General features: G+C 36.9%; 2 protein-coding genes across 6 annotated transcripts in view; both read right to left on the reverse strand.

Moving 5' to 3' along the window:
* Positions 1–14,568, reverse strand: part of LOC134673163 (synaptosomal-associated protein 25-like) — a 53,856-nt gene extending 39,288 nt beyond the window's left edge. For 3 of the 5 annotated variants that reach the window (XM_063531110.1, XM_063531112.1, XM_063531111.1), the window contains exon 1: positions 12,861–12,895. In XM_063531110.1, the coding sequence (XP_063387180.1) occupies positions 12,861–12,880 (20 nt within the window). In that variant the 5' untranslated portion in view covers positions 12,881–12,895. Of the gene's footprint in view, positions 1–12,860; positions 12,896–14,153 lie in introns of those variants that run through there. The other 2 variants (XM_063531113.1, XM_063531114.1) reach the window with 2 other exon arrangements.
* Positions 14,569–15,532: 964 nt separating this feature from the next.
* On the reverse strand, positions 15,533–27,054 carry LOC134673514 (synaptosomal-associated protein 25-like). Its single transcript, XM_063531506.1, has 8 exons — positions 26,863–27,054; positions 26,011–26,089; positions 24,640–24,681; positions 23,828–23,876; positions 21,924–22,041; positions 20,944–21,078; positions 18,276–18,420; positions 15,533–16,961 (listed from the first exon to the last, which is right to left on the reverse strand). The coding sequence occupies exons 2-8, from the start codon at positions 26,086–26,088 to the stop codon at positions 16,896–16,898; spliced, it is 633 nt and encodes a 210-aa protein (XP_063387576.1). The 5' UTR covers position 26,089; positions 26,863–27,054; the 3' UTR covers positions 15,533–16,895.
* Between the last annotated feature and the right edge of the window lie 908 nt (positions 27,055–27,962).

The following is a 27,962-nucleotide window of genomic DNA, read 5'->3' on the forward strand; positions in this document are numbered from 1 at the left end:
ACTCTATTTGGAAAATATTCCAGGGTGGCAGATACTTTTGGCGTATTGTTTTATCAACTGTTATTGATGCTGACTGTACACAGAGAAGGCCTACCGCGAACATCGAAAATCGAAAGCTCTATGCATATTCGAGCGATATAGAGGCAGATAAGAAAATTTATCTGAGGCAGGTATTCGGTTCGGTTTGCAAAGGGAATATTGTTTAGGCGCTGCGGAGATTTAAAATGACGAAGCTCTTGAATGGGATTACAAGAGAATCCATTCAGCAGGATCATCTCGTTAAGTCTTTTTTTTTGTGGCGACTGCATTTTTATTTATATCTTTAACTTTGGAAGTCACTGGATAGGAACTATAGATAGACCAGCATTGCCCAAACTATGGGCGCGACCCATTGGTGGGTTACGAGCACGTTGCGAGCGAATATTGAGTGGACCCTCAAACTGTTTAGGGTATCTGAGAGTCACTAATAATATTTCATACCCCCTTTTTAAGAGGGCCAAAAGGTGGATCTCGAATTTGGCAGTTTTTATTAGGTGGGTCAGAGCCCAGCAGTCAACTTTGTGGACCACTGCAGTAGACTAATGAAAATAATCATTGGTTAGGTACCTATTGCGTAACCTAACCTATATTTAACACATAAAGTTCACGAATAATGCTATTAGGACCTGATCTGTAACTAGGTTTAGGCCGTAAATTCCATGCTTGAAATTTTTTACTAGTGGAGTGCCTCAAAGCCTCCGAAAATCTTAACATATTAGATAATTTAAGTGAGACTATCAAGGTATAGTCAAAATTAACTTCCTTGATACATTACGGCCGAAACTTGCGGACTTTGAGTAGGGATTATATAAGGATGTACTTACGTCAAAAGTTATTCCAATGCCTTCTATTCCTTATTTTTTCATGAAACATTATTATTATTCTCTCTCTTTACGGAAGTTATTAATAAAACGTAGGTACCGGAAATGAAATTTTTCCGCGGAAATAACTTTTCAGAGGGCTTTTAAAAAGGTTGTGTTGGATAAACAATTTGGGTTTGGTTAAGCGGTACGACAGGTGACCCCACAAAGCGGTTATTGGCTCTTGGAATTAAGGGCCCACGGATTACCAGTTTGCCGGACGATATCAGCCTGTCGGTGTCGGTTGTTTGGAACTGTCACCTTTTGCGAATAACTGACAGGCTGATATCGTCCGGCAAACTGGTAATCGGTGGGCCCCTTACATTTTTAAAAATACAAAGGGCTAGCTTTTCAGAGGGCTTTTAAAAAGGTTTTGTTGGATAAACAATTTGGGTTTGGTTAAGCGGTACGACAGGTGACCCCACAAAGCGGTTATTGGCTCTTTGAATTAAGGGCCCACGGATTACCAGTTTGCCGGACGATATCAGCCTGGCAGTTGTTTGGAACTGTCACCTTTTGCGAATAACTGACAGGCTGATATCGTCCGGCAAACTGGTAATCGGTGGGCCCCTTATATTTTAAAAAATACAGAGGGCTATGCGTTACGTTTAATCCAATCTAAAAATAAATATCCGGATATAAAAAACCAACTTTATCCACAACCAGAAATGTGGTGTTTTCTGTCTGAAAACGTAACATGTCAGTAGATATGTGACGTCCAACGGGTAAGGGTGTCTTATGGCGGTTGGCGCTTACGCTATTATTAACGCCGCTCCAATATTATTGCGGCGCTATGTGACGTTAGTGCCAGCTGCCATAAGGTACCTTTTACCGTGGAACGTCACATATATTATACAAACTTGTATAATAGTTAATACATGGCGCGGGAGGTCGGTCGTAATACCGTAACTTGGAACTGCTTAGTATAATCGTCCACATAGTTAACTTACAATTCGTAAACCTTATTGCTATAACAATAATGTCCACCGATGGTCAGTTAATTGCTGTTAACGTTCAGTATAAACGAGGCTGGGACTCTGCTAATTTGTTATGCACAATTGCACACTTTCACAAGCCAACCATGAAAAATTATTCACTGTTCATATTCAGATTATACCATTCGCTCTTTAATGATATTTAGTAGTCTCATTTTAATTAGTATGTGCATTTTACTTTAAGGATTAAGCTTATTAAAATGAGGACAAACGCACAAAGCTTAAAAACGTATCAATTTGCCAAATAATAGAAGACAAACCACAGATTTGCATGTCGGAACAAATAAAGTCTGCAGCGGATTTGATAGCTCACGCAGTGCAAGTGTCATTTATACGTCATAATTTCATAGAAGTTTCCCGTTTAAAATAACACTTTCACTGCGTGGGCTATCAAATCCACTGCAGACTATTCTTGGTGTGGCTCTAGCGTATTTCATAAATGTCTGTCTACTCTAACAAGCCGTTGATAATCGTTTGTCCCTATCTGTCATTTTGACATTTGTGTTATTCGAAAGAGTCAAAATTTAACAGTTTCAAGAATAAGGGTTTTCTTTAGGTTCCTAACAGTTAGAACAATGCCATATCTATGGCTTTTTAGCCTCATTAAGATGAGCGATTCATGTATTTGGGATGATGTCATAATGTACTTCGTTTTTTTTGGCAAAAGTAACTCAATTCTTCCAAATTGCAAGTGGACGATGCCTTCCAACCAATAAGCATCAAGTTTAATGAGGGTCAAGTGGGCAATTGAAAATTTCCGACATCGGCTGTTACATTTTCATAACGAGGTTGTAAAAGAAACTCTGACAAGATAATTTCATTAATGTCAGATTTATTAAGTAACTTGAGAACGCCGGGATTCTTGAGAATGCAACATTAACGTGCACCTCGAACAAGGGTACTTTGCTACTTAAAAACAGTGAGCAAAATCGTATTTTGCTATTATATAATTCTATTATAGAATCTTTCGCTTGCACGGGACTCAAAATAAGCACTCGAAGAATAATCAATCTTTCTTGTTGTACAAATAACTATTTTTGTGGTCGTTGTATAGACAAGGGTACCTAATCCATAATGTTTGGATGTAAGTATTATGCAAGACGCCAACAACGTCACTGATACTTATTGATCGCTTTCTTTTTTTAGGGTTCCGTACCCAAAGGGTAAAACGGGACCCTATTACTAAGACTTCGCTGTCCGTCCGTCCGTCCGTCCGTCTGTCACCAGGCTGTATCTCACGAACCGTGATAGCTAGACAGTTGAAATTTTCACAGATGATGTATTACTGTTGCCGCTATAACAACAAATACTAAAAACATAATTAAATAAATATTTAAACGAGGCTCCCATACAACAAATGTGATTTTTGACCAAAGTTAAGCAACGTCGGGAGTGGTCAGTACTTGGATGGGTGACCGTTTTTTTTTGCTTTTTTTTGTTTTTTTTTTGCATTATGGTACGGAACCCTTCGTGACGTGAGCGAGTCCGACTCGCACTTGCCCGGTTTTTTTTACGTTACAGCTTTGCTTAGTTTGGGGCTAGGTTGATCCCTAAATCCTCTAATATTTATTTAATTTAATATACATATCTTGCCTTGGCAAACCTCATCTTAACTTTACAAAATGTTTTATAAGTAGTTTAACCTGAAGGTGTTCAGTGAAATACAGGATTTAAAATGCATGATACACTTTACCACAGCTTTAGCCAATTTCAATATTTATAAGTACTGTTTATTCCAGTATCTGTGTCAGTAACTTTTTTCACAAAACCCATTTCAATAAGACTTATCTGTTTAAATCTGACTGCTCAGTCTATTCTAAACCTCGTAACACGACAATGCTTTCAAGTTTAATTTGTTTTGTTTGTTTTTGAAGTTATATAATACGTAAGTAAATAGATACATGTTTGCACCGGCGTTCCACAGTAGCGTCAAAACTACTGAGCCGATTTTGGGAAATGGGCTGTCAGTATATTCGTTTTTACCACGCAGATGACGTAGGTTAAAATTTTAACCGACTTGAGGAGGTTGTTTTCATAAAAACACTCGTAGTCGGGAGAATATTTTGTTTAACAATAAAAAAACGGCTGCCATTCACGTCATATTATGAAAGCCGTTAACTGTTCATAAATATTTACCAGAAAAAAACGTCCCCTAGCATCTCAAGATCAAATGAGTCAACCCTAAGAGTCAACCTCGATAGCCTGGTGACGTCATTCATCAAAGTCTAGGCGTGATGGAGCAATAAAAACCATCTGACGCTAAGCATTTAGGTCTAAATAGATTGATAGGTTTTAGAAGCCCTAAGAAAAGCACATTGCAATAAAAACCCCTATCAGACGCTAATTCAGGTCTAGATAGATTGATAGGTTTTAGGAGCCCTAATGAAAGCACAATGAGATATATTTACGTGATTCCGAATACTTCGAAATTACGGATAATTTCCGATACGGGAATTACCCCCAAAAAATCAAATGGAATTGGTAGTGGGAATGGGAAGGCCCGATTTGACATAGTTAACACGTTAATATAATATAATTACGAGTCTGACTAAAGTTTTCTATTTAAAAATAATAACAGCACAAGTGGACTTAAATTTACTTTTGATCGACGTAAGTAAGGCCGGGGTCGTTTTCACCCGCCGCCCGCGGCCGACAGCGGCCCGCCGCCCGCGGCGTCGAATGGTTTGTTCGGGAATGCTCGGGAGTGGTCGTTTTCGGGGGGACGCCGCACGCGGTGTCGGCCGCGGGCGGCGGGTGAAAACGACCCCGGCCTCAATAGAAAGAGAGTCAAGTTGAGTTTCTGTCACTTTTACCAGTCCGGGCCAGGTCGGAACGCCTGCTAGCCCGATGCAGAGGGCCTTCCGCGAACCATGTTCGACGTGTTGCCTCTCTGTCGCACTTGTAAAATCGTACGCGAGTGCGACAGGGAGGCTACACGTCGAACGTGCTTCGCGGTAGGCCCGCAGTGCTCAAAAGCCTATAGTGTGCAACAAGCCGACGTTAGTCACAAGCTCAAATCTCATGCATCTATTGTACTGGGACTATATACAAAAAAAACTCCGAATTTCCAGGCCCGACTCAGACGGTATATAGCCTCGTGCCGCCCAATGTACATTAGGATGTACACTCAGTTTCGATGGAATGTCAACCTTAATTAAAAACAAAGTAGGTAGCATTTCATTTATCTCGTAAAATTTTCGAACAAATGAAATTCAACCCAATTGAAAATACAACAAGATTCTAAATTCCTTGGCTATAATTTTGTATGGTGGGCGGCAAGAGGATAGACTCAAACTTATCTTGATCCAATTACAAATATTATGAGCAAGGCTAACCGGCGGAATCCCATAGTTAGATGAGTCATTGTTCTTGGTGATCTCACGCCAGAGGCTTTGCGGACTGACTAAGCAGTAGACAAAATGCGAGTAAACAATCCAAGTTAATCAGTAACGGGGGGGAATTATATGTATATGTCGCAGTAAGATAGATAAAGCCGTTATATAGTTATAACCCTAGGGATATAATTATATGACGTAACATAGTTATATGAAAGCGTTTCATTACTATCTTACTAGGTATATAACTATAATACGGCTTTAGTTTAGTGATATAGTTATATTACTGGATTAAGTTTAGTGAAATAATTGTAGGTAGGAGTGCAGCGGTGCGGCGGAGGTATAGTTATATCCCTAGGGATATAGTTATATGCCGTATAATACTTTTTAGCAATATTAAGTAAAAGTACAGGTCGATTCACGAAAGCTGGCGCGAGATTTCTACTGAGTGACAGCTATTTTCATTGAAATTCTGTCAAATCTCGCGCCAGCTATCGTGAATCGATCGCAATGTCTCATAAAGCCTTAAAAATAGCAGCATAAAAATATATATAATAGTTATCTTACTAGGAATATGATTATAATACGGCATATACATATAACTATATCCCTAAGGGATATAACTAAACCTCCGCCGCACTGCCGCACTCCTAATACCTACAATTACTATCTTACTAGGAATATGATTATAATACGTTGTTACGTACTATACGGCATATAACTATATCCCTAGGGATATAACTATACCTCCGCCGCACCGCTGCACTCCTACTTACAATTATTTCACTAAACTTAATCCAGTAATATAACTATATCACTAAACTAAAGCCGTATTATAGTTATATACCTAGTAAGATAGTAATGAATCGCTTTCGTATAACTATGTTACGTTACGTCATATAATTATGTATATCCCTAGGGTTATAACTATATAACGGCTATATCTATCTTACTGCGACATATATGGCACCAAGATTCAAAATGACTTTCAGTGGAGTGTGTTTTTTTTTTATTATTATGAATGGGCTTACTCATGGCCACAGACTAGCCGAGGCGTAGACGTGGCCTACGATGGAGCGAGCTCGCCCAGAAGGTGCCTGTTCACTCTTGATAAAGGTGTAGACTAAATTTTCTTTTTAGTTCTTGAACGAACTAAATAACTTAATAGTTTTAAGTTTAACATGTTATCACGGCATACTATTGACGTTTTTAAAAAATGCCTCGGAAAAAATTGTAATTAGGATACTACCCTACCCGTTGTCTAAACAACAATGCATAAATCGTCTGCAATAGACGGAAATGCCTGTGATGATGATGACCCTTATTCTACACTTGTCACTAAAATGTAGTCCTCTTTTTGAGGCTGAGGCTCAAAGTAAACCCCAAATTAAAAGCAGCGTGCCTACCGACCACCGTCATTGGTCATTCGTCTATTGAAGATCATTAATGGTGTAATATGGGGAGATGCCGTTTTTAGGATTTCGTACCCAATGGGTAAAACGGGACCCTAATTACTAAGACTTCGCTGTCCGTCCGTCCGTCCGTCTGTCACCAGGCTGTATCTCACGAACACGTACACATATGTAAGTTTGTGACCCAAAGACTGCCATGTAACGTAAACAAATGAATTTTAAATATGGAGGCCACTTTAGCCGGGTTAATTATAAAATTAAAAAATAAAGTTTTTCAAACTATATCGTGTTACATATCAAATGAAAGAGCTCATTGTAAGAATCACTAATATATATTTTTTTATAATTTTAGGATAAACAGTTTAGAAGTAATTCAAGAAAATAAGCAAAAAATGACCATATCTAATGTAATGTAATAAAGGCTAAGCTATAAAACTATTTTAAAGAGGTAATTTTTGTAGTAACCGACCGAACTTTTGGTTACGGCATAAAAATGCTTCCGTTATCCGACAAAATCCGGATACGATAGGACACTAAATTTTAGGCGGTCAGCAAATATACAACACGAACGCAGTTGACTAATTGTAGTAACTGTATATACGTGTACATCCAACTATGTAACTGTCACGACTGGCTGACCAACCCATAAATCGAGCCTACAGGCTGACTAGGCAGTACCCTCGTTATTAATCGTGAACCATATTTCAAAGACATAAGGTCGTCCGGATCCGCCCGATATAGTACAGTCATTATATCCAAAAAACCGACCCTACCCGTGAATAATTAGTTCTTGGATTTTTTTTTCGTAGGTCCCTCGGGGGGGGGTCACTGGGAGTGTAAATTCAAAAAGTAGGCTGAATCAGGCTCCTGCGTATATTCGAAAAATGATATTTTTCCAAAAAAAACGGTTTTTCTTCAATAACTCGGCCATTTTTGATTTTACAGTAAAACCGTAAGGAAAAAAATTGTAGGAAATTTGATTCTCTACAAGTTAGTCCAATCATTATATCCAAAAAACCGACCCTTCCCGTGAATAATCAGTTCTTGGATTTTTTTTTCGTACGTCCCTCGGGGGAATCACTGGGAGTGTAAATTCAAAAAGTAGACTGAATCAGGGTCCTGTGTATATTCGAAAAACAGTTTTTCTTGAATAACTCAGTCATTTTTGATTTTACAGTAAAACCGTAAGGGCAAAAATTTTAAAAAATTTGATTCTCTACAAATTTGGTCCTCACAATTTTTCTTCTAGGATTGATAGTTTGGAAATAAAATTTGAAAAAAGCGACAAATTCAAAATATTTTCAACATCTCGTTTATTTTCAACTTTACGACATAAATGAAGAGGACTAAACTTGTAGAGAATCAAATTCTGAACAATTTTGGTTCCCACCTTTTTTCCCCCAAAATCGATATTTTAGAAATTAAACCTGAAAAACGCGACGAATTCAAAATATTATCATTATCTCCTATGTTCCACGCTTTACGGCATAAATGAAGGGAAACAAAGTTGTAGAGAATCAAATTCTGAACAATTTTTGTTCGAACTTTTTTTTGCACCAATACGATATTTTTTGAATTGGACCTAAAAACGCGACAAATTCGAAATATTATCATTATCTCGTTTATGTTCAACTTTACGGCATAAATGAAGAGAAATAAACTTGTAGAGAATCAAATTTTCTAAAATTTTTGTCCTCACGGTTTTACTGTAAAATCAAAAATGACCGAGTTATTCAAGAAAAACCTTTTTTACGAATATACACAGGACCCTGATTCAGTCTACTTTTTGAATTTACACTCCCAGTGATTCCCCCGAGGGACGTACGAAAAAAAATCCAAGAACTGATTATTCACGGGAAGGGTCGGTTTTTTGGATATAATGACTGGACTAACTTGTAGAGAATCAAATTTCCTACAATTTTTGTCCTTACGGTTTTACTGTAAAATCAAAAATGGTTGAGTTATTGAAGAAAAACCGTTTTTTTTGGAAAAAAAACCATTTTTCGAATATACGCAGGAGCCTGATTCAGCCTACTTTTTGAATTTACACTCCCAGTGATCCCCCCGAGGGACCTACGAAAAAAAAATCCAAGAACTAATTATTCACGGGTCAAAATCTATAATGATTGTACTAATAGTCAGTTGTGATATAGTACACGTCTATCTGACGTTACGTAATTAGGTCCGGCCGAATGGGTCATCCGACACACCCCGGGCCGGTATTGTTCGATTTGTCCGGTATTTTGACCTTTTATTAGATGACTGAAGTGAGATCTTTAATGTTATTGAAATACAATATCGGCCATTTACGTATTGCTTTTATGCCTTTGAAAAGCTTTTAGGTTGGTATGGCTGTCTTCCTGTAGAATAACAGATTTGTAAAGCAAAGTAACACTTTATTGTACGGAAGAGGAATACAGGTACATCGGATATAACATAAATATTGTTGATTTGAATAAAAAATTGTACGCCTTATGGTGCAACATAGTGATACAATGATGACATATATGGGACCTATACTTATGTATATACCTATGTTGGAGAAATAAATGCTTTTGACTTTTTTTTTACTTTTGAAGAGACTTGTAAGAACTTCCTTTATGCGTTGCGAAGCCCGCTGAACTTCATTTCCTTCACCAGTTTAGACAGACTTGTCACGAGTTTACGACAATGTAAAGGTATTTAAGTGAAAGCATTGCTTTACACTTTACTGAATGTCTCAGTTTGAGACAGAAGAACATACATATATAAATGTGATGGTATTATCATATTCGCGCGCAATATGTCACCCTTTCGGCGTGGGACGAGAAGCATTTATCACATTCGTACTTCAACTGTCACCCCGTACGAGTAGGTGGAAAGTGGAGATATGACGTCAAACATATCTGCGTGATATCTAATTGAAAGCCGGAGAAACCCGGCGTATTTTAGGAAATAATGGGTAAATTAAATACAGGGTGTCACGTTTATTATAGACCAAACGAAGGCCAATGTTAAATAGGGAGCTTTAACCCTATGAACGCCACGCCTATAATCACGGTGCGCCATCTTGAACCTTGTTGGAATGCAAGAAGATTGGTGTTTGCGATCAAAGGGTTAAGAGCTGCCGATTACTAGGATGGTTTCGGAGAAATCGTTAAAAGAGCCAACAGGAGTGGTCATTTCTCCATACAAATGTACTCGACTGTTTCCTCCGTGGGTTTTAATGCTAGAGCAACGATTTTTTCAACACAAATTAATATTGTTAATATCTGTGTCGGACCGTTTTGCTTTTTTTGATATTTTTGTTTTTGAAGGCGCTAGAGCCCTTCAAAAATTGCCAAAATGGCCTCATTGACTATGCTGCAATGAGAGGGGTAGTATTCAAAACTGATATCAATTAGCCAAAAAAGCAAAACGGTCCGACACAGATAATTTCATAATCATTTAGATTTCCCAATTTGGTTACGATTGGTTAACAGTGTTGCCAACTTGGCATAATTGACCCCAGATCTGGCATATTTTCACTTGCTTTGGCACCAAAATTTTCCATTTAGCATCTGGCATATTTTTTAGCATAATTTAGTCTAAGCCAAGTTTGCACCAACTTGGCAGCAACAATATGCGCCATCGCCTTATGTGCAGAGATGCGAAAAATACTTTATAAAAAGTATTTAAATACAAAATACAAATACTTCCTTGATATTACTATTTCAAATGCAAAATACAAAATAGTTTTTGAATTTGTATTTAAATACAAAATACCAAATAGGTATTTTCAAAATGCTTTTTAAAAATACAAATACTTTGCGATAAAAGATACTCTGAATAGTGAATACCTAGTCTGAATTAAAAAGTATTACTCGGAATTTCTGAGTTGAAAAGACTCGTTATTGTTTGAAACCAATCCTCTTCTTCATCAATCAAATCTATAAAGTGCAAATTTCTAGTTGTTTTTAACCGGTAGGATGTATGGATGATGGTTTTTAACGGCCAACTTTTAAAGCATTAATTTGTAATGTTTTACAGCTTGTATAATGCCTCTCGTTAGTGTGATGAAAACGTCTCGTTTGTGTTTCAGCAGGGCAGAAAAATTTGTCCTCCTCTCGTGCCTTGAAACCCTCGCAACACTCAAGATTCCACTTTTTTAACCACTCGCTACGCTTGTGGTCATGTGCGACGTTACTAAACAGATTCAACAGTTCCATGTTAAAAGAATGAGAGAGTTGCCAGGATTGTAACATCAGAAGAGATTGTAACTCCTACCTACCTACCTACCCACCTACCTACCTACTTTAAAGTATTTTTTATTTTGAAAATAGAAAATAGGTCCCAAAAACTATTTCAAATAAAATACAAAATGGTTTTCTTCAAAAGGTATTTAAATACAAAATACTAAATAGGTATTTTGCATTTTGTATTTGCATTTTAAATACAAGTATTTCAAATAAGTCACATCTCTGCTTATGTGGTTCATATTTTCATATGAATTTTGACTTTTGTGAACGGATGGACGTCGACAGACTATATAAGTATATAAAGTTGGTCAAGCAGATCTTGTCAGTGTAAAAGGCGGCAAATTTAAAAAATGTATGTGTTTTAAGTATCTAATTTCAAGTTGACATATTAGCATTTTTTTAGCATATTTCAAAAAACTTTGGCATAATTTTGGCATAATCTAGACATTAGTCTAGCATTTTTTCAAAATCCAAGTTGGCAACACTGTTGGTTAAGTTTTGGAGGAGGAAACAGTCGAGTACGAAACCTCGAATTCTGAGTTTTTTACGCAGGATTTTTCGCCTTGTCCTTATCGCACTAGTTTTAGGAGCCGCTTCCGTTAGCGAGACGGGTATATTTACCTAAAATATTTAAAACTCAGCTCCTGTTTCGTCTTAATTTTCGCTAAACATACATGGGGTAGCTTTTAAGGTCCTCTATCTTTAAATTTCGTTTGATCCATCCATACCGAATGTGACACGGGTCATCCATTAATTAACTTTCGATTTTTTAGACCCCTACTCCCCCCTTGTCAAACTTTTTCATAGAAAAAAGATAGGTCGTTAAAGGCAGGGACACACTTATCCCACGTACGTACGTATGCAATGCATTAGGACAATCTGAACCCTGAAAGTTGTATGCTTAGAAACATACTTGTCATGCGTTGCGTTGCGTATGACAAGTATGCTTCTAAGCGTACAAATTTTGAGGGTTCAGATGGCATAATGCATTGCATACGATGCGTACGTGGGATAAGTGAGGCCCGAGCTTAATACGTATACTGTCATACTTGGCAATAACACCCCCCTCCCCCATCCCTGTTGCTGTGACGTAATATGTGGATGAACTCATATGGGAATTAAGTTTTACGATACCTATTCATGCTCGGTATGATAACCATTTAATATGGTCGAATTACGGCTTTTATGGACATTGGTCCTTATTAGATAACATTTCCCTTATGGACTACATTGGATGATGTGAAAGTAGGGTTTGCACGACGGATTCGGATCCAGATCCGGATAATTTCATACATTTCGGATCCAGATTGCAAACCCTATGTGATAGTGTTATAGTTATAGATACAATTTAATAGGTAATAGATATTGTACAACGAGTCCTGCTGATGCAAAGTTAGTCCAGAGTGAATAAATTATCACATTTATTTATTTATTTTTACATGTTTAGTTTAGATCAAAATATTGGATAAACCGTGATCTAAATATAGGTTTAGAGAGGCCTTAGGGGACTGCTACCAGGGAAGTCTTAAGGGGCCGTGCGCAAGAACACCAGCAGGTTAAATACTGGTAATTATTAGGTACATTTATTTGTATGAAAATAAATCTTCATACAACACTAATAAAAGTAATAAACTACCCAGACTAGGGTGAGATCTTATTCACTGGGGTTCATACTCATACAGAAAATCCAGTCATAAGTAACCAATTGTTGACATAACAGGTAATGGTAACAAATGGTCCTCCATGTCGCATATTGTTTCTTAGCTTGCAAGAGTTCCACTTCTGTTTGATAGATGGTTGTCTGGCTTAATTGGTGGCCTAAAAAGGCCTAGCATAGATATCTAGTATGACAACTATAGTGAATGACATCTGCTGGGTTATTTTGTGTATTAATCCCTAATATTGGATATATGAAGCAACTCAAATGCCAGTATTTTTTAGTAGGAGATTAGTTACCATTTATTGGTCGGCAATTCGCATAAAACATCAAGAAACTACTTACAATTTTTCAAGCTCCCTCATATTGATCAAGTTACTCGTAAGTTGTAACTGTTAGTAATGATTTAGGAACTTATTCCGTTCATTGAAACACATATTACACATTGCACGGCTGAAACAACACTAATGAGTAGATAAGTGGAAAAGATAAGATAAAAAACATAACATCAAACTGTACTGAAATACAGTTTTGAAGTTTGTCTATGTTTGAAAAACAGTTTTCCTCGTATTGATAATTATAACAATATTAATCTATGTTTCTAACTTTCTATAGAAAGCCTATAGGCTTAGACTACGAAATGATTAAATTTTGTCTCTTGTTAGCAAGTAATTATATGCACTTCTGTAGCAACTATGCCAAGTGGATGGAAACAGGCACTGGACGGTAAACGGACGCAATGACCCTATGTACAAAATGAATGCTATTAATGTTAGTTGAAGCCACCAAAACAAATTAAACAAGATGAAATTATAAATTACATATAAGTATTTTTTTTTAAATAATATACATTATTTATAAGAGTCAACCTGACTGTATACTAAGTCTCATCCTTCCTGTCCTTTTTTTAATGGATTTTTCTTCTGTTTAAAGTAACACTCAAATAAATAATAGTGCTGTTAATAATTTAAAGTTAATAAAAAAATATAACAGAACAATAAACAATAAAAGCATATAAGTTGAGGACTTTCCCAGCAATTTTTTTAAATATTAACAATTTGAACTTATTCAGATAACTTGAGCATGTAAAATTGTATTTAATATTAATCTAACTTTACCAAACTTTTAAATACTTAATTTTAAAGGAATTTAGTTCAGCTTCAAATGAGATAAAAACATGAATGGAACTGATAATATATATATGGTACAGCCAGGAAGTGAGTCACCACAAAAAATATGTTAGTTTTAATTACAACTCATGACAACAGGTGCCAGAACATGAATTTAGCATACAAAATCTAACATAAGTACCTACAATACCTGGTCATAAAAGTAATTATTCAACAAAGTGAATTTAAGTTTCTATAAGATATAATTTATCTTTGACTTGTTGCCAAGCCTATTCTTAATAGATGATTTAGCATATCCAACAAGATTGATGATCTATCATTGCCACGACGTGAAACTCGGCAAATCCCGCCCATGACATCATTCATGCAAAACGTTTAGCATCCTCTTAAAATTCCACTAATCAAAACAGTTATCTCTTATCTTGTATGCAAATCCGTCTTCGCAACTCAACTTATTATATCAAAATACAACTTAATAAAAAGTAAAACTAAAAATAAATTCACTTACTTGTGGGTTTATTCTAGCACGGCACAACAAAAAGGGGTTGTTGACACTTTACACCCACTAGGCACCAAAACAGCACAAGGATGGTTGGAAAGGCTTTCGCCCTCTAGCACGGGCTGGCGGCTGCTGCGAGCGTTCGCTGGTGGTCGATCGACACTCAACCCAACTCTGTAAGGTTAGTCAAGAAAACGAAATGCGCAATGTTTTTCGACTGCGCATTGACCTTTGTTATAACTGTCATGCGCGTGAATTATCAAAAGTGAATGCAAAAGTGCATCAACTGTACCTTGAAGTAATAAACAAAGGTAAGTCTGTGAAGATCTTGTGAGAATTAACGCTCTTTCGTTTTGGGAACTTGGCCCCTGTTGCTAAATATTAGCAATTTGTGCACCAAGTGTCATTTGTCAAAGCGATTTGACAGTTGAAGCCTGTCAAAATAGGTATATTTACAATTTTTTTTTTGTAATTTTATAAATCCACTGTTTATGTCAATTAATTGCTTGAAAATGTAAAAAAATACTAGTTATATATATTTACAAATAACTATGTAATGCTGCTTATAAAAAATTGGTTTTAATTTTTAATAACAGCGCCATCTAGCAATATATTTTTCTAATTGAGGTTGTCCTAGTGGTTCTGCTACTCGACGCTAGATGGCGCTAAAGTAAAAATTAAAGTTGCATTATTTGAAGGGGTTATAAATAAAAGTACTTATTTTGGTTTAATAATATATAATATAATGATAGCCTACCTACTTATTCGATTCATCAATTATTAAATTACAGTTTTATTAATTAACTCACAAACAGTTTATATAATTATTGCTTCTATAACTAGCTATGCTAATCTATTAGATTTGTTATAAACTATGAAAACTTTAAAGAACAAGTTTTAAATAGATAACTGGTTGAGGCAAATATTGAAAAATTATTTAATTTCGTTAAGAATGTAGATAAACATGGAATACATAGAGTGCAGGTACCACATGCGTTAATTGGTACCCGCGAGCCCTGCGCCCGTTCGTTCCACAGCCTTTATGTTATTAGAGCCATTTCTATTATTTTTTATGTAACAACGGCCACATGCAAGAAAGTGTATTTCTCCATATTTTCATTTTTACCAGCTCGAGAGGGTTACCTAAATATTATCTTAGACTCAATAAAAATGAGCTTTCAAAATCTAGATACACACACTGTAGGTATATGATTATGTTTTTTTTAACAAATTTAGTTCATTCATGCTAATTATTGATCAAGTACCTACTAAGATACTATTTTCAAAGTTCAGTACAATATTTTCATTTTTAAACTGAAAAATAAAACAGTCATTTTCTAAAATTGGAACAGCGCATTTTGAGAACGGCGTTAATCAAACCATAATCATTTCATAAAAGTGCGACTCAAAAGGTTTTTTAAACAATTATGGCCTGGATGCGAGTCCTTAAAGCCAATTCTTACATGCGTAACAAGCATTCATTAAATATAACAGATGTGATATATTTATGAGCTCGCATTTAATGGAAGTTAGAGCTAGCCGTCTATTAAGGCAAAATATAATATAGTAACGACAACTACCAAGGAAGAAGAAGCTTAGACTCTATTTATTTTGTCTCTTTCTACCACAACTCATTCACACGCTACAGTTAACGTCTCCACGTTTATTAGAAATAGGAGGGTAGTTAACTCCTATGCGCGCGCGTTAGTTAGTTGTGCTAGAGCCGCTCGCTCCAAGAAGCTACAGTCGCCATCAGATATATCGGAGCGGTCGAGGTTTTAAAAGCCTCTTTTATCAAGAAGTTAAAATGCACGTTCAGATATTCTTGAGGATCTTGGCCGCTCCCATATATCTGATGGCGAATGTTTCTAGCCATTCTGATATATCAAATAGGATAGCCGATGCAAAACTAAACGCCATATTCCATAGACAAATCAACTATAATTATAGACGTACACAGTTGAACAATATTTCATAGCATTTTGCACTAACTAGTTAGAATGACAATTACAGTAGAATCCGTTTATTATGACTCCGCTTATACTGACCAACCGCTTACTATGACGTAATTACTGTGCGAAGTTTGGTTTTCATATAAAATTCTTTGTGATGAATTCGGATAAGATGACTTCGCTTATAGTGACAAATCGCTTACTATGACCTAAAAATCCTATTTCCATGAAATTATGTCCGGTTATACTGACACATTCGCTGGTTTTCGTGGCCGTCACGACGTCTTTTCCTGCGAGGACGTTTGGTGCGTTCGTGGCGTGTAAGGTAGGTATTTTAGTTTTGATTCTCAGTGACAAGTTGATATTTGTTACAAGTTTAATAAAACTCATTTCTCACAAAGGAGTTTGAGATTAAACATAACAAAAATAAGCAGTTGTACAACTATGTTTTATATGACATCCGCTTAGTATGACGTGTTTGTCAGTACCCTTCGATGTCATTATAAGCGGATACTACTGTAATTATATTTGACAATGTACTTAGTCTGCTTGATGCAATGATGCAATTCACCGTGCAGCGCCATCTAGCCAAAAATTCTCATTATCTAACGTTCACCCGTTCACCCCCACATTTCATTCAATAGTTGATTTGTCTATGGTTACAAAGGATGTATCAATTTCTTTGTATGTATCCAGATTCGTATAATGCATCACAGCACTCCGATTATAGCTAGTTTTCTACATGTAGGGTAATATACGACCCTATCTATAAAGAAATTATTGTCGATAGATATAGTGTTTAACTCTTCATCAGTTTGTGCGCTCGTTCGTTGGCATCCTTCAGAGTGTCCACGTTCGAATCGGCCTGGGGAAAAAATATAATTATTAGTCAATATCGAATTTTATTTCTATAATAGTAAATTGTGTCACAAGGGTGCAAAATGACATATTTACGGCGAGGGCGTAAATTGAACGAAGCGCAGGATTTCTTAATAGAATCCCGAACATAGTGAGGTATTCAAGTGTTAACGCCCAAGGTGGAAATAATTTTCCTACCATGTGTAAATATCCACATACTGCTTTTCATACCACCTGTGAGGAAATTATTATGTTTCAAAATATAATTTAAACTAAAATACACTATGCAAAAAAAATATTGTCCTAGTACAAAAAAGTGCCATACCACTTTGATCCCTCCTAGCAGGGAAGAAAAATCCCTTTTCCGAATAGATGATGTGAAAATAAAGTTTAAGACTTCGAGAAAAGGAGGTTCGTACGGCTGTCTTTGTGCTTTTGCTATCCCAAATACAATTTCAATATAAAGAACCGCCACAATAACATGTCTCTTCTGCAGTAGAGTGTAAAGTAAAGATGTAAAGACTTTTCTACTAGACATACAAATCTGAGCTACTCTATTAGTGGTTAACTTTTACGAGGAACGTTGGCAACTCTTTAAGCTATCGATGGCTTTGCTTTATGATTCTTCTGCTCGTATTGTTACTATGGCCCAGATCTCAGGTTGATGTTATAAGCTGTGAGTTTTATTGTCATTATCAGCTATTGTGCTGCTGGGATAGAGACAAGAGGGACAAAGTAACATCTATCCTCAGCAGAAAAAATATCTTGAAAACCCGGACAAGTGCGAGTCGGACTCGCCCACCGAGGGTTCCGTACTTTTTAGTATTTGTTGTTATAGTGGCAACAGAAATACATCATCTGTGAAAATTTCAACTGTCTAGCTATCATAGGGTCCCGTTTTACCCTTTGGGTACGGAACCCTAAAAAGGAAACTCTTATTAAGATGATAGGACTTAAAATTGATGTCTGTATGAGGAATGTTATGAATGTGAAGGAAGCGAAAGAGGTATGTCAGGATCGTAGCAAGTGGAAATACGTGGTCTCTGCCTACCCCTCCAGGAAATAGGCGTGATTATATGTATGTAATACGGTACGTACAGTACGGAAGTACGTACCGGAAGGCGCACCGTGGGTAGACCCCCCACAAGGTGGACTGATGACCTGGTGAAGGTCGCGGGAGTCCGCTGGATGCGGGTGGCGCAAGACCGGTCATTGTCGCACTCTTTGGGGGAGGCCTATGTCCAGCAGTGGACGTCCTCTGGCTGATATGATGATGATGATGATATGTATGTATGTATGTATGTGTGTATGTATGTCTTACCTTACGCTGGATGCGCTCAATCTGGTTATTCTGGTTGGAGAGCTCGGAGCCGATGTCGAGAGCCATGTTCCTCAGATTGCCGATGTTGGTGTTCACCTGTACCATGCACTCCTCCATCTCATCTTCCAGCGCGTCGTTTGTTATCCTGGAATAATTGATAACACTCATTTAGGAATTAAAACCAAAATTTTACTTCGCTAATTCGCGAAACGATTACGTGCTAGTCAATCAGTGCTAACCGGTTATACTTACTTGCGTATTTTTACATGCAATCAATGTTCCCACCCTACCACCGCAAAAATAAATACGCAAATAAATACATATAACAAACCATCACCTCATTAACTCATACATTATTAGGAGTCAATATTTGAAGAGCGGAGGTGCTGTAATTGGATGCTGTTTAGCAAAAATATGTCAACCCATATAAATTTTTCAATAAAATGTTAACTTTAAGCGTCAATTTTTTGAGTTGACATCTTATTGCAAAATAAATGTAGGCTGACACACTTTAGGTATTGCTTATCATCAAGATCCAATTATTAGTCTGTTCGGAACAGTGTTGCCAGATGGTCACAAAAGTCACATTTTTCGTGAATTTTGGCCTTCTCGTGTGACATGTGCGTGACTTTCGATCATGAGGCAATTTTTGTGACTTTTTAAGCTAGTTGAATTATGGACAAGTTTAATTCTGCAATTCGTATTATTTAGGAACGCAGTGAACGCACCCAAGTTGACACTTGCACTGGCACTTTGACGTTACATCCACCATCACGTTTATTATAATAGTCGTGGCAAAATGAGACTTGTTACCTTGACATGACGGTGTTATTTAGTTTGATAGTATACCTAGTAGTTATCTATACGCCTCTGGCGGCCTCTGATTCGATCGGGCAGTTTAATCAGATTGGCGAAAATTTGACTAATCTGAATACGCCTTAAATCGGAGATTGACGCCAATTTTATTTCTGATCAAATCAGTCGATTTGTTCATCCCGTCTGGATACCGCTTAAAGGCTCTCGTGATTGTTCAAAAACTGATAAGAAAGTTGCATTTTATCCACATGTGAGGCAAAGTAATCAAGTGCAAATTTTGCTGGTAGAATTGATTATTTTCAGGAACAAAAATATCAATAGATTTATGGTGATATTATATTAGTACCCCTAAATTGAAAAAATGCCCCAAAACGAAAATACTGGCGTCACAAATTGGTATTCTTGCGCCCTTACTCCGTTTTATCGGTAATATCGGTCATAATCGGCGATTTGATTCGGCGAGCCAAATTGGCGTTTGCGTCCGCACGTCCTGATTCGATCGGGCAATTTAATCAGATTGGCGAAAAATTGACTAGTCTGGATACGCCTTAAAATTCATGAAATCGATCACAAATAGCATTAAGTATGAAAATGTGTGTTTCAAAAAGAAAAATCATATAAAGTTAGTAGATTTTTTGTGAAATATATTATTTTCTGAATCTGAAAATCGATTTAAAGTTGGTCAAGCAGATCTTGTCAGTAGAAAAAGGCGTCAAATTTGAAAAATGTAGGAGCAAAGGGATATCGTCTCATAGAAAATTTGAATTTCGCGGCTTTTTGTACTGACAAGATTTGCTTGACCAGCTATACCTACCCATACAATACAATAATATAAAAATGTGACTTAAGCAGCAAAAACGTGACTTTTAGGGAAACGTAACTTAGGACTCCAGAGCCCTGGCAACACTGGTTCGGAAAGAGAATAGTCGTGGAATGTATTGGTAAAGATTTACCTTACTGAGGAGGTTAGAAATACCTAGTCTTAGGAATCAATTTTAACAGAAAAGCACACCAAAGTCAATCTCTGTCTCGAAGACCATCTGATGATAATGATAAATATCACCCCGGTAAATTTTCATTGGCTCAAACGGTGGGTACTCGTAAGCAAATGTCTACGTGCCAAGAAGCAGCTATTATCTGAAAGGTCAGCGACTAGATTTCAACAAGTAGAAAAATTCAAGCAACCCTATGTTTTATACAGGGTGGCCAAGAATTAAGTACATTCCCGTTGCCAGTTGCACTTATTTTTTGGCCACCCTTATAACTTAAATACATATAAAACATCATCAACGATGATGATAAATCATCATCATCCTTAACTCAGCTGCAAATATTTGTGGTGATCATAGAAATAAGTGCTATTACCGGGATTCGAACCCGGGACCTCAGCTTCGTAGGCAAGGTCACTACCGACTAGGCTACGGAGGCCGTCAGTAGCAAGATAATTCAAGTATGTCTTTTTTATAAAGAATATACCGGGTGTGGCCTGTAATACGAGCAAAAAATTTAACTGTAGGCTGTACTCCTCATACTGACCAACATTTGTTCAGCAACTTTTAAAAATAACTTGTGGTTTGATTTTTAATACACTTTAAAGTTTATTCTAAGACGCAATGTATTGCGAATTTTGTTATGTTTAAGGCGTGACAAGCAACGTCAATCACAATGATATGGCGTGGCGATGGCGTCCATTGAAGATAATATTTATTTTGTATGAAAAATAGGGAGTCTAAATACTTCATAATTTTTAAAACTTGTTGAACAAAAGTGTCACCGTTTGAGGAGTACAATCTATGTTTTATTTATTTGTTCATGTTACAGGCCACACCCGGTATGATGATTGATAACTAACCTGCCAATGTATCCGGTCATAGGCCCACAGCCATTCCGCTCGTCGGTCATCACTCGCTGCGGCTGGTTATTGACCACCTTGCTTTCGTTCTTGCCCGTCCATACGTCGTTGTCCGTCTTCTTTTTAGCAGGACCTCTGTAATACGATTGAAATGTTTAGTTGCGGTTTCCATCGGGTATTTCTCTTTAGGAAGATGAAGTAGAGGAGATGTTTGTATTTAAGAAACAGCATAATTTTCACAAAACAATTGGGAAGGACCTCCAGCACCTTTTTTTAGCCAATTAGTGTGTCCCACTCAAATAATATAATACTGTCCCACTGGGCAAAGGCCTCTCCTCTTTCCCGCCACTTGGCTCTGTCTAATGCACACTCCCGCCACTCTGCCGCCACTCCACACAAAATGTAAAACTATCGACACCACCTTTTTAATTTAACTAGGTAAATAAACCTCGATAGCGTTCGACAAGTATTATCTCGCAACAATGTCTTCTGACAGTTGTCATTCAGTGTTAATATTGTGTTTGATTTAAAACAAATTAATTAACTTAATATTATTTACGATCATATATTATATTGATCAATGCTTCCTACAATAATACAATGATAGAAACTTTGATGTTCATTTGCTTCTGCTTTACCTAGTTTTTTCCTTTTAAAAATCATATACTTTAAATAACACAAAAATAAAAACACGTATAAGTGAACCTGTAGAAATGTAGATGAAAGAAAGATTTTTTTAACGTTATGTTAAGTAAGTTTTACAATGATATAATAATTTACATAAGTACTTATTTTTCGAATTGTCGAATATTTAAAATATTAAAAGAGATTTGCTATAATCGAATATAAACTGTTGTGAGACATACTAACATTGAATAATAGGAGACCTAGGCTTTCCGAATCATGTAGCGCGAGTAACTAAAAATAAGTGAGTCTAAACCGTAAAATTATTCAATGAGATTTGCTATGCTTAAACGTACTTTTTCCAGGGAAGTGTGCAGAGCCCGCACCACTTTTCCATCTCCTTGAGACTCTTCTCAGCTTGGTGCATGTCGGTATGCACGGTGTTCATCCCCTTCTCGATGTTATCCAGTTGCTCTGTGAGTCAAAAATACAATAATTACAACTATTAAAAGTCAGTCTTCAAAAACAGCCAGACCCACTTTTATTTGCCGGTGGCAAATATTCAAGTTTAGGAAGACAAGGCATAAAATTTCGATTCAGAGATACATAAATGACACGGACAAATAAGTTGGTTACACATTCATTCCGAATCTACACAAGTACACATTTATAAGTTTTATAACAGATATATACGATACGACACATCGATCGACAGTAACATCGCATGCACAGGGCAGCAAAACAAAGTGCACTAGCTCAGTCAGTAGTGCAGTCAAGTGCAGAAATCCAAGACGCAACAGTCAATAAAGATATTTTTGCGGACTGTTTTATTATAATTTATAGGCGTCTTGGTTCTTTGCCCTCTGGAAGATGCGAAGATTGAGTGAAGCGGCCCTAGCACCTGCTGGGAGATCGCGCTAGGTACAAGAAGAGAAGAAGAAGGCTACGTCTGACACATATGTCGCAGTCAAATATGGTCCGGGTTCGATCTGAAGCCGAAAATCCAAGCTACGATCAAGTATTCATTCCCTTTCAAATACAAATTTACAACGTGGTCTGTGAAAAGAAATGAGCAAGAGTTGTTTTGGATTTTGAACTCCAGATTAATTACAGGGTCTGTATACGGCAGCCCAAGTTTAGATGGGGACAGGAGACACTATATTTTTTGCTAACTCAGATGTTAATGGCATAATGGATCACAAATGGAATCACCTTGGCGTCTGTCTGTACGTCTGTCACAGGCGTTTATTGCAATGACCATTTTTGTTTGATCAAGTTTGCGCTACGTTTTCGTCCATCGGTTACCCCGGATCAGTAGAGCAGGTTATCCATAAAGGCCTATGGATATGTTCAGCGCTGCCTATGGGCCCTGCAGGCTAACTACCTAACGGTAGAGGGCTTTCGAGCCTCGAATTGGAGGAATCTATTTGGCTTAATCCGGCCCTATGTGCCAAATCAGTTCAAGGAGCGGCGGCGGGTGATTCATGCCAACGTTCTACATACTCCAATCATGTGCCAGTTGCATAGTAAGCTAAGAAACTCAGGGATTGTCCAAAGATGTAAGCCATTCATACACGGACACACATATATCGGAAAAGTAAAGAGCATACCGTCGGTGCGCTTGCCAAATCTGATTTGTGCTAAGTTTGATTGTCATGAAATGGGAACTGTGAATAAAGCCGTTTAGATAGCAAAAGAAATCACGTGCATTGAAAACTGAAACTCTAGCTTTTAAAAATGGAATTGATAATTTACGTGCTGAGATTTTTGGTAAGTTTAAGCTACCGTGGAGTGAAAGTAAATAAATAAAATATTTTAAATAAAGTTTTCGGTTTAAACCACACAGATTATAAGGGTATAAGAATTTTGGAATATATAAATCCGTAAAACTTTTGTCTGGAAATATTTTTGGCGGTTGTTTTATTTAGTATATTGCATGCTTTTTGTACTGTTATTTAATTTACTAATTACGAGTATCTTTTTACCTATCCGTCTGACTATTTGCATATATTTTTCCTATATACTTTTCAAAAAAATTACACAAAACAGAATTGGCAAACGCACCAGCGACACAAGGATGCCAACATCTTTGTAAGGATTGAAACTAACGGATTTAAATGCAGAATGCAGTACCCTTTTAGTCTTCCTCATGCCTCTTTGTCAGCTAACCCTACGACGTTTTAACAGGCGGTTAATTTAAGTTTATCATTAAATGAATAACATTAACATTACAAAGGTAATATGCATGATTGGTTCTTACCTCCCTGGTCGTCGAGAGCGACAAGGCATTTTATGCCAGCTTCCTTACTCTGGCAGCGTTAAAAGAAGGTAAGTGTTAGGTTTTGGTAATTGTGGTAACGTATTTATGTCATGTTAGATGGCTGTGCATTCCCGCGACTGCCCGGGGTTAATTGAACGAGTACACTGATTCTTAGAGAAAAGAAAAGTCTGCAGTGATTTTGATAGCCAACGGAGTGAAAGTGTTATTTTTACGTCATAATTTCATAGAAGTTTGACGTTTAAAATAACACTTACACTGCGTGGGCTATCAAAATTGCTGCAGATTTTTCTCGGTCTAACTCTAGTAGAGTCTGTACTTTATACTCGTATAATGCATTCATGTCTAAACCATTCTAAACTCACTAAGGCCCACTTGCACCATTCCACTAACGCGGAGTTAACCGGTTAAACCTGGAGTTGCTATGGTAACCAAGACAATTTGACACTAGGTTCACGGTTTAACCGCCTAATCCCGGGTTAGTGGGATGGTGCAAGTGGGCCTAATAGATATATTTGTGCATCTAGTGTGAAATACTGAGAATGCTGAGATATATGTGCTTTTCTTGTCACCTATGGTTTTATACCCGTTAATTTTTTATCTTTTTCGTTATTTATAATATTTTTTTTAGTAAAGAGTCAACCTCAAAAGTAAGCACAGATTAAAATAACAAAATTTAATTCTCCTCGGTCAATTCCCATCGCAATCCCGTGAAGAATGCAGAGCGTACTTGAGGGGATGTTTGTTTATTATGTAGAGTCAAAGTAGAGGGTTGAAAAAGTGTGTAGAGTTACCTCTTCGGTGAGCGCCAACAGGCGGCGGGTGGTTTCCAACGACTGAAACAGTAGAGCGTGCAAGTAAATAAGAAATAAGACAATTAAATACTTAGTACTAATAACAAGAGGGGTAAATGAGAAAAACAGAACCGTAGAACACCCAACTTTAGTCCAGCTCTTCAAGGCGTGTCTATTATTTGAAATTTGTAGTTTTAGAGTAAAACTCCTATACCTATTGAGGTTGTGGGCCATAGATGTATTTGTGGCTATAAGTAGTTGGGTAGTTACTACGGTATCTAACAGATTTCAGCTTCAGGTTTCAGATCAGCAATCCCGATAAAATTTAAGTCATATTAATAATCTAATCGACATTTGTTCAAAAAAACAAAAAATAGTGCATAAATATGCTCTTTGTAAGAACTCAAAGAAATCTTTGTAAGAAGTTCACTCTAAACTAAAGCCTTTTCCACAAGGGGCAGTAAAAAAACCTAGTTATTTTAACTGCGACGCATAACTTACTCCTCAGAACTTGCGAATTCCGAATTTCATATTAAAGTTTGAACTTCATAGCCACCATCTAAATCTGAGTGTAGTATGTAAGGTACAACTAATCTATCTAAATCAAAGAACGCAAAATACCTTTCATCTAGTTGTGAAAACATTTATACCTAAGTATCATTACACTTTCCTAACTTGGCGCGCGTCCAAATACAAATACCTACCTGCCAAGCATTGGAAAATCGCACTACGTAGATACAAAAGTTTCTGTCAAAAATCAATTTCATGGTTGCATAGGAAAGATAATTGTCTTTTAATGATTTTTGAGTGGACATGACACTTGTTTACTTTGTTTGTTATGCGCAGTGCCGCAAGGTCGCTGCACATGCGTCCAGGGGGCCAATTCGAACGTACCTTTTCATATCTAAATGATGTCGTTTTGTTATCATTCACTTGTACTTGTACGAACATGTATTGAAGCCAGCGAGACAAACACTGCCGTATTCGAACTTCAAGATATTCACAAGAGACGACACGTACTAGATCCGTTCTAGATACGTTATAGTTTAGATATCAACTAGTTCTCTTTTGCAGCGCAATTCGGGCAACCAATGTCACTTTTACGTTAGATAGAGTAAGAGACCTATTAGATGTGAGTAGGATCTCTAAGTCATATCCTGTGGAAATCGTTCAAGAGTAGGTATCTCCAAAATCGCGCCAATGTCAAATTTGACAGGTTAGATCTTAAACATATCGTTATCGTATCTTGGTGATGTCTAAAAGATATCTAATAGATGTCTATTTCAAAATCCGAATCGAGCCCACAGGCTAAATAACACCATTTAGATTATCAAAATGTAGGTCCGAATTGACCTCCAGTAACCGTCTGACCTTGTTGGCGACATCTCTGGATTTGGCTTGTACTTGCTCGAGCTCGGTGCCCTGTCCTACGCCTTCCACGGCTGCCATTCTGAAAAACAAAACTATGTAAAGGCGTGTTTGCACGCTTGTCACTTGAAAAAAAAAAACAAATGAGTACGTACAGTTGGGTAGCGAAAGAAAATTATTGTATGCCAGTTATTATTTTAAATTGTCTGTGTTAAGTAGGTATACTTGGTCAAGCAGATCTTGTCAGTAGAAAAAGGCGGCAAATTTGAAAAATGTAGGTGCGAAGGGATAGCGTCTCATAGAAAATTTGAATTTCGCGCCTTTTTCTACTGACAAGTTTTGCTTGACCATCTATAATTGAAAATTTTATGACGCAAATTAACATTATGTAGGTACTTACAGTCGACGTTAAAAATATGTTTACACTTTTCGCCTTATTACAAAGGAGTAAGGTGCAAAAGTGTAAACATCTTTGACGTCGAAAGTACATATCTACCATCAAAAAAATCTGTTATACCATTTAAAAGTTCAGTATTTAATAGCGTCAGTTCTAGCTATGAACGAACTACAAAGAGTTGTGTACTAGATATATGAACTAGCTATAGGTAGGGTATGCAAATGAGCACCATGGGCCTAAAAGGTCAAGGTAGAACTAACACGAAAACTCAAGTGGGGCATGTATCGATCTAACTTGAACTATTTCTTTATCTATGCCGATTATGAATCCTTATGAATAAGTTAATATATAAAAATCGATTATTAAGTGTTATTATAAAACTGCAAACGTTTCAAATGGTTTTAATGACTCTATTTGCGCAACGCTTTTAAGTGATATTTTTATGACTTAAGACTTACTTGTTTTATGTGTAGGTTCGGGATAGATCGGGGTAGATGGTGACGAGTCAGTTGGTTTAATAGATCACAGATATCCTTAGTAAATGAATAGTTGCACTAATACGCAGAACAACAATGAACTTAGTGACAGGACTGTTTTACCGCAGTACGGCGCAGTCGACTAGCTACCCGCTACGGATGGAACTGAACGGAGCATGCGCAGTGTAAACGAGCCCTGAAAAACCATGCGCGGTCATACATTTGATGTATTGGACTGGACAGTGGAAATTTTCTAAGAACTATTTACATAAATATATGTTCTTATTTTTTTGTCATACCTACATATATATATATTTTAGCAATGCAGAATATACAAAGGGAGACACAATACTCCCTTTTGGACTTTATCAATTGTTACTAACCCTTACTTACCTTACCGATAAATAAAATTATTTAATTAATAATAATTGTTATAGGTAAACAGCTAAAACGGCCTACTTGGGTCGATCAACTGAACGCCGTCCTGTTGGTCATCCTAGATACCGTTGGGCCGATAGAGTGGAGGCAGATCTCCGTGAGCTCGGCGTCGGCGAAAGCTGGCGGGATACCGCTCAGGACCGAGCCAAGTGGCGTGCTCTTGTGTTGGAGGCCAAGACTCATTTTGGGTCATCGCGCCAACCAAGTAAAGTAAGTAAAGTAGGTACAGTTATAGTTAATAATTATATAATTTAATATATTGGCAATAACGGCTATTAATAAATTATGATTAGCGATTTATCTACATCGTTAAGTCGTTAAACGGACTATCGATTTATTGCAATATCGATTAACGCATTATCTTGATAAGTAAGTAGGTATATAGGTACCTTATCAATCAAAATTAAATTAAATTGTATGCAAGGTTTTTCCTCGTGTAATATAGGTAATTATGACGGGTAAGATAGTGTTTATACTAATTGAAAGGATTAGTTATATCGACCGGGTGCAACCGGAACAAAGCTACGGGGAACAATGTTATAATCTATTAGGTATCTAACAGAAGAGAAGAAAACATTAAACATATAATTATAATATATATATATATATATATATATATATATATATATATATATATAACTAGT

Source organism: Cydia fagiglandana, chromosome 18 (assembly GCF_963556715.1).
Source record: "Cydia fagiglandana chromosome 18, ilCydFagi1.1, whole genome shotgun sequence".
Lineage (NCBI taxonomy): Eukaryota > Metazoa > Arthropoda > Insecta > Lepidoptera > Tortricidae > Cydia > Cydia fagiglandana.